Genomic DNA, 8,261 nt, shown 5'->3' with positions numbered 1-8,261 from the left:
GCCCTTAAAAGGGTCTTTTGCGTGGCATTGCCCCAAAGTAATCAGCTCTTTTACCTGTAAAAAAATTACAATCCCCCCCAACATTAAAACCCACCACCCACACAACCAACCCTACTCTAAAACCCACCCAATCCCCCCTTAAAAAAACCTAACACTAACCCCTTGAAGATCACTTTACTGGGAGACGTATTCACCCAATCGGGCCGAAGTCCTCAACAAAGCTGGGAGAAGTCTTCATCCAAGCTGGGCGAAGTGGTCCTCCAGACAGGCAGAAGTCTTCATCCAGACGGCATCTTCTATCTTCATCCATCCGGCGTGGAGTGGGTTCATCTTCAAGACATCCGACGCAGAGCATCCTCTTCCTTTCGAAGCCAATAGGACTGAAGCTCAATCCAATTGGCTGATCCAATCAGCCAATAGGATTGAGCTGACATTCTATTGGCTGTTCCAATCAGTAATATGAAAGAATGAGAAGTGATTGCCCATACTTTAATAAGGAAACTAAGCTCAACATAGGAGTCTATAGTGTGGCCTTTTTACACCAGACTGCCACTCAAAAGTTGCACCCTAAGGTGCTGTTCTAGGCCAATATTATGCTCTCTTTCTTAGGTGCTTTGGATGGAAAAAAAAAACAAACAGCAAACCAACTATTGGATGAAAAAGTGTAAAAACCAAAATTACACCATGGATAATGCATAATTTTTGACCTTTGTGATACGGTGGTTATCCGCAGCAGAGTGAGCAGCACAAGCAATCACAAAGAACGGTACATCTGTGGTAAGACTCGCTGTACATGATATATGAATGTTGGATGTATAAAGTTACATTTATGGTACATCTGTGGTAAGATCCGATACACTACATTGAGTGTGGATAACTCTGTTTTTTCAGTGTAAACTTTGTGGGCCAATAAGGAATGGACTTTGACGTCTGTAACCAATGAGAAAAGACGTGGCAGTTGAGGCCACTACTCCACTCGATCTGTTATACCGAGGTCACGCCCAGTGAGAGTGTCAGAGGTTTGAAGGCTACGTGAACGCTGAAATACGCATGAAGATAAGTGTAACATTTTCACACAAACAATATACTTACGATTCAATGTACAGCCAAATCTGCAGTTACTAATTCCCAGTAATAAGTGCAAGTATACCAACTACTGTACTATATGTCTGACCTTATGTGCAGTCTGATCTGCGGTCAATTTTGGGAACAAGACTGTTTGTATCAAATAAGCTGTGGGACCTTGTGTGCAGTTTTTACTGTGGTCCAATTCCATGTCTGTGTGTACGTATGCAGGAGTCCAGCTGGCTCTATAACTAGTTAATTCAATTTATGCTTGCATTTTGTATATGGCTATTTGGTATCTGACCACATGCAGGCTAGTTACTAGTTACAAATACCGTGTATGTACTGTTTTGAGGTTCCCCTGTATAGATATATGTATATATATGTTTGTTTGTGATGCGCTTGCCCTATGCAGTGCTACAAGGCGTAAATGGGCGAATGCCATTTGGATGTATTGAATAGTTTATTAAAACAGTTTTTTTCACTTATCTTGTGTGCTGATTTTTTCCCCATCTTTATTTAGGGTATTATTATATGCCCTAATTTTTCTTTCTAAGTTTTACATATATTTCACAATATAAGGGAAGCACCGATAAGTAATCAATAGCGGTATTAACTACTCTCTCTATTTTTCTATATAAATAGATTTTTTATTTTATAGACAAATTGCAACACCCTTAGTGGATCATATAAATAAAGCCAGAAGTAGAGGTTAGTGGAAAGCAAGTTTGAGATGTAATTAGGATAAGCTTGGCTCATGAGGATATAGGGTGCTGGAGAAGAGATAAAAAATAATCCCTTTTTCATGGGAACTAAAGAATAAATTTAAATTGGTTTATGGGAATAGATTACTTTGTTATACACTATTTCACATAAACAAATGCAATGCAATATGTTTCAGCATTCTACACAGACACACATGACCAGAACATATTATACATTCCTAATGTTTTCACCAGTTAATAATCTTTAAATAGACTGCTGAGTAAGTGAAATGCTAATATATTAACCCCATTGTGCCAATTGTATGTAGGTACTACATCACGCAGTACTTTACCAGCGTACTGCAAATCCAACCTATCCTCTGCCGATGATAGTTAATAAACTCGAAACAGCTGTCCAGAAGTGGTTCGTTTTTGCTGCGTTTACCCCATAAAGGGGATATCTGTGGTTAAACACAGTACTTGGAAGCAAAAAGCGTGAGATATTGTATATCTAATTTGCAAATCTTGCCCAGAGTTCCCTGGTGCATTGGTATCAATTTATACAGAATACTTCTGGAGAAAAGCAAGCGGGGATACTTGCCTAGATTTGCTAATTTTCTATACAATAATACAATAATTTTATGGCTTTTACTTTTATGAAATGGAGGATTTCAATCTCATGTTTTTATCTCCACCATATCTCAAATTAATTTTGATATATATATATATATATATATTTTTTATTTTTTATTTTTTTTTGCCAGCCTAGTAAATATACTATTAAAGGGACATAAAACAGGTTGAGATCTGTGCATATCCCAAAAGGTCTAATTAATTAAAAATATTTAGCATAAAGAAATCGTTTAAAAATTGCTGGTAAGTATTTTAAAATAATTTTCAAAAATAAGCAAAATGAATTACATAGCTAAGCTACCTTGAGCAGCCAACTCCCCCCCCCCCCCCCCCCCCAATCAGTGTTCAGACACAGGCATATTTCAACTGAGTTCACAGTTCTAGGTATGCTCCAGATTTTGCATTCTACCAAAACAACAGATATAGATAGAGCCATAGAAGGAAATGTGTAGGGTGAGTTAGAGCTTTACAATTCAGAAACTAAAAAGAAAGGGTTAATGGCTCGCAATCACATTCCAAAGCTGTTCAGTAGGATTGAGGTCAGGGCTCTCTGCAGGCAACTCGAGTCACTATCCATCAAACATGTCAAACCATGTCTTCATGGACCTCACTTTGTGCACAGGGGCATAGTCATGCTGGAACTGGAAAGGGCCTTCCCCAAACTGTTGCCACAGAGTTGGAAGCACCCAACTGTCTGTCTTTGTATCCTCAAGCTTAAGATGACCCTTCAACGGAACTAAAAAGCCACTACTCATTGCAGCAGGTAGCATTCTACTGGCATCCGTGACACCCAGATTCTTCCACCAGCCTAAGAGATATTAAAGCATGATTCCTGACTCCAGAGATTCATCACTACTCCACAATCCAGTGGTGGTGTACTTTACACCACTCCAGCCAACACTTTGTATGATCCTCTGCCCCAGTCTAGCTTGAGTAGTCTCTTCTTAATATATTTGTGGATTGGGTCATAAGTGGGGTAATTTCAAATGGTAGACTGTGATTTATTCAGCTGGATGATGTCCTGAGAACTATATGGAAGCAGTGTTTGCAACACTCCTGAGCCTACATCAGTAAACTCTCATGGAAAGTTTCAACAAATAATATTAATGGCAAAAAAATAAATGTTATAAAAAGACACACCAAGAAGTGTATCTAAACTACCGCACAAAAAAAAAGGCTATGTGGCACAAATTAAATTTATAGAAAATATACTGCAAAACAAAATGTAATCTTTCTTATTATATACACAATAATATACATAGTAAATGACCTATCAATAATGCAGCATAAATATACACATTGAGGTCCGGAATTCAGTAAATATCAGAAACACTAAAAGGGAAAACTCCCTTAAAGTGGCAACATTTGGGACCAAGAAGGCTAAATTGCTTATGCATACAAAGCAAATACATAATTTAAACAATTAAATATTAAAATATTAAAAATACATATATAAATTAGAGATAGAGGATATATTAAAAACATTTTTTTTATATAAATAGACAAAAAAAATGTTTAGGCATCAATATTAAATGAAATATATTAAGGAGTCATAGCCACCGTGCCAACAGAATCAATCACAAAAAAACATTGATATCAAAATCAATATTTAATGTGCTAGGAATTAAAGGGACAGTATACACTCATTTTCATATAACTGCATGTAATAGACACTACTATAAAGAATAAGATGCACAGATACTGATATAAAAATCCAGTATAAAACTGTTTAAAAACTTACTTAGAAGCTGTCAGTTTGGCTCTGTTGAAAAGGTAGTTGGAAAGCCCACTGCAAGTGGGAAATAAGACACCCCCCCCCTCCCCCTTCTTTTACATATGAAAAGACCCTTTACACAAACAGGAGCAAGCTGGAGTAGGTAGTCGAGCGTATTCACATAAAACTTTGGGGCTTGGTTAGGAGTCTGAAAATCAGAGCAATGTTATTTAAAAATAAGCAAAACTATACATTTATTTAAAAAAAAAAACCTTTATGGGCTATATAAATAGATCATCTACAAAACATTTATGCAAAGAAAAAATTAGTGTATAATGTCCCTTTAAGGATTGCATATTGTAAATCAAACTGGCCTCCACTCTCTTTTGATCTTACATAGCAATTTATTTAAGTTGCTCGGAAATGAGTAGAGACTGAATGGTCTGAATCTGAATTCTTAAAGTGAATGTCAACTTTCATGATAAAGACAAATGGTTTTTAAAAAAACTTTTAAAAACAGGGGCACTTTCATTCATGAAAGTTTACATTGCACTGAATTTTACAAATACTTACCTTCTCCTGAAACGCCGGATCGCTGATCCCACGCCTGCAGGTCCTCTGTACTTCGTCAGCAATTATGAAACCGGCTCTCTCCAATCACGGCTTCCCCCACAGGAGCGTTCATCTGGTGAGGCCACGCCGTGATTGGAGGAAGCTGGTTTCATCATTGCTGTGTAAGTACAGCAGGAAGAAGCAATTGGGGGGGGAATCAGTGATCCGGCGTTTCAGGAGAAGAAGGTATTTGTAAAATCCGGTGCAATGTAAACTTTCATGAATAAAAGTGTTCCTGTATTAAATTTTTTTTTTTTTTTAAAAAGGGCACTTTATCATGAAAATTGATATTCACTTTAAAAGCACTCCAATAAATAGATGGCACGGCTTTATCCGTGCATCTAATAAAATCATTCATTTTAATTGTCTTACCTGTGAAAAACGTTCATTTTGCGGGCATATTTACAAAACACGCATTAATGACAGGGAAAGAAACCTTTTAATCTCTGACCTCTCATGTCTAGTTGAATATTATTAGAATTATTTCTTTTATTTAGATCTGTTGGAGCTAGTCAATATTGCAAATTTTTTTTTTTTTTTTTTTAATAAATAATTTATTTGATGGTTCTCATTCTTTGTAAGTTTTTTTTTGTGTTACTCAACTATTGTGATACATTACTGAGTCTTGATCTGATCAAGATAACCACAGTGTTTAAAGTAGACATTTTTCACAGTCAAATTATTACAATCAATCATATATTGCAAAAATTCTATAAGAAATCAAAACTGTTTAACAGCGCTGCAGTGCATAACATTATTATGTGAAAAAGACAGGAATAATCATTTAGAATTTAAAAAATGTAGTTTTATAAATATTGAGAACATTTCATGTCTAAAAAGAATTACTCACATTTAAAGGGTTAAACATAGTGCAATAGGTAAGCAAAATATACACATCTTAAAACTTTATAAATGATCTCAGCCCATAAATACTAATATTTTATAAAACAGGATTGTGTTACTTATTTCAAAATGATTGGAAATCCCCCCCCCCATTAAAAAAATAGTTTAAGCTTATACATTTTTTGTAATCACAAAATGATGCAATGCCAGACAAAACCTAAAACCAAAGGTTTTAAAAATGTGCATTTGTTTTTTAAATCCTTAGAGATACACAACTCCCTGTATAAAGAGTACACCTGGTTTCTCAATAGTTTTGCTGGTTTAATTTTTATGTTTCTCAAGCCCTGGCCTCTTTATTGTGAAAACAAAACTAATGTAAGAACTGTTGGAGTACACACTCAAGAACAATAACAGTACTGACTGCAGACATCCAATAGAACAAAAATGTATTCTATTTGCATACTGAAAATGATCCTCAAACTACAGAGGGCTCTTAAGTTGATAACTTTGACCATTATTTTAATATGACATAGCACAAGCTAAGCTTCAACACTAGGTCTAAGGATTTCAAAATATTCAAAAGAAATTATAAAAAGGAAAAGCAAGCTGACTAATTCATTTTTAAATGTTAAATATGAGATGCTGTCAATAAGGGAAACAGGCCTTAATTTTATACAACTTGCATTAACGCTCTATATGTTTGTTCATATATTCTAGCAAAGAGCATTTCTAACAGGTGTACCCAATCATGAACTGCTGCTGCAACATAAAGCAGAAATAGCTAGGACACTCTGTAGTACCTTATTACTTCACAAAATAAGAATAAACATAGGTTAAATGTCAAACATCCATCAACCTCAACTTATATTTTTACTGGTGCGTAATAGCTGGATGTCTTTTGTGGAAAAGCAAGAGTCACAAACCCAAATGGCAGAGGATTCAGCGGTTAGAAGTGCATAAGCTGTTTCAGTCATCCCAGTGCAGGTTCGGTGAAACTATTTCAAACACGATGCTTCACACCTTACAGCATCCTGGACATCATGAATATCATTAGTACATACAGCACAAGAATATAAAGTGTTGCAGGGTAAACTGCTGCTATAAGAAGAATTGAGAAGCCACCTGTTACATTTTTCATTAGCGGTTACATCATCTTTAGCCACTCTAGGTGCTTGATGCTTTCGAGTTCCATTAGTATGGCCACCATTAACAAGTTGATCAATTTTAGGCTGCACATTTTCTGTACCAATTAATTGTTTTTTACGGCTCTTTGGATTGGCTTCAGAAGAAAAATGAATTATTCCATCCGAGACTGTATGTGGTGTGGAACTCTGATTAGCATTTTTATAAAATTCTGGTGAAAAGTCTGCCCTTGAAGTAGATATTCTTGTATGAAGAAAGTGATTTTTTTAATCAGTATATGGATTGCTGCTTTCCATCCCCATGCCTTTATTAGAAATTGTCTCAAAGTTGTAAATTGGCATAGAGTTGTGTGCGGTCATAGTACTGAAGTCTTGACGATTTGTTCTAAAGTGCTGTCCTGGCAGAGTAATAGTTTGACCACTCCTGTTAGTAAAGAGTTCTTTATCATAGTTTATGTTATTCTGTAAACCCGTATTAAATAGGCGAGGTTTGCCAAATGTCATCACCATTCTGTCTTCTGGGAATGATGGGGATTGATTTCTGAAAGTATAGGATCCAGAAAACTGAGACAACATTCTGTGTGGCATGCTGGTAGGCATTCTAAAAGTATAATTCCTAACAGCAGAATATCCAGTTTTATGGAAATAAGGATTCCCAAAGGGCGGTGATATGGTGTATTCATCATCGAAAGGATTGGAAGCAATAAGAACATCTGAACTTGTATTTGTTGGTGGAGCATACTCTGATTGAGAAGAAAAGGAAATTCCCTATGTACTAGATCTGTGCTTCTTCTTATCAGGACTTCCTAGCAGCACAACTGGTCTAACTAACCCATCAAAGTCACTTTCGTCTCCTGCTGTGTCCCACAGAGCTTTATCCATGTGAGCTGCCCTAGGCCCCAGCCTGCTGTGTGCCTCCCTGAGTGAGCCCGGGCCGGGTTACCTCGAGGTCGCTCACAGAACATTACACACGCACACGTGAAGGCGGAGAACTGAACCTTGGGAGTGCCCGGTGCACCGACTCCCTTCCTTATCCTCCTACTCTCTCCACCCAGCAGGGAAACTGCGGGCACTTTGAAAACTTTGGGAGCAGAGCACCCATTCACTCTCTCCTATATAGCTACCTGGAGAAAGGGGGCACGGTGTGGCGGGTCCCGGGGAGAGCATAGTGAGCACGGGGCTGACAGTAGGTATGGAGCTCCCCTGAGCGTGCAGTGGAGGTGAGGAAACCCCCACATAAGGCCCAATATTGCAAATTAGATAATTTCCTATAAATAAATTGTGAATGTTCAGGTAAAATATGTCCAATTGATGGATCAGTGAGGACCACGTCCCAATGTTTTTAAATAATTCTTTCAACCAGATGTCGATTCTGGTTATAATGGGTAATAAACGGTATAAAAATAATATCAGTATCAGATAAATTTGGGTTTCATTTATTACTTTTGGACCTATCAGATTTTTCAGCTTCTAAAAATTTCTTTCATTTCAATATATAGTAATCGTGTATAGTATTATCTAAATGTTCCCGTTTACGAAATCTTTAAA

The 8,261-nt window shown here is 36.8% G+C and overlaps 1 protein-coding gene across 1 annotated transcript; it reads right to left on the bottom strand.

Annotated features, from left to right (window-relative positions):
- Window positions 1-6,230: 6,230 nt before the first annotated feature.
- On the bottom strand, window positions 6,231-7,595 carry LOC128646916 (pygopus homolog 1-like). Its single transcript, XM_053699723.1, is given in 1 exon segment — window positions 6,231-7,595. A coding segment is annotated over 1 exon segment (615 nt). The 3' UTR covers window positions 6,231-6,980.
- Window positions 7,596-8,261: the final 666 nt, after the last annotated feature.

This window comes from Bombina bombina, chromosome 2 (assembly GCF_027579735.1).
Source record: "Bombina bombina isolate aBomBom1 chromosome 2, aBomBom1.pri, whole genome shotgun sequence".
Classification (NCBI taxonomy): domain Eukaryota; kingdom Metazoa; phylum Chordata; class Amphibia; order Anura; family Bombinatoridae; genus Bombina; species Bombina bombina.
The sequence above is the reverse complement of the archived record's forward strand: the minus strand, read 5'-3'. Positions and strand labels throughout refer to the sequence as shown.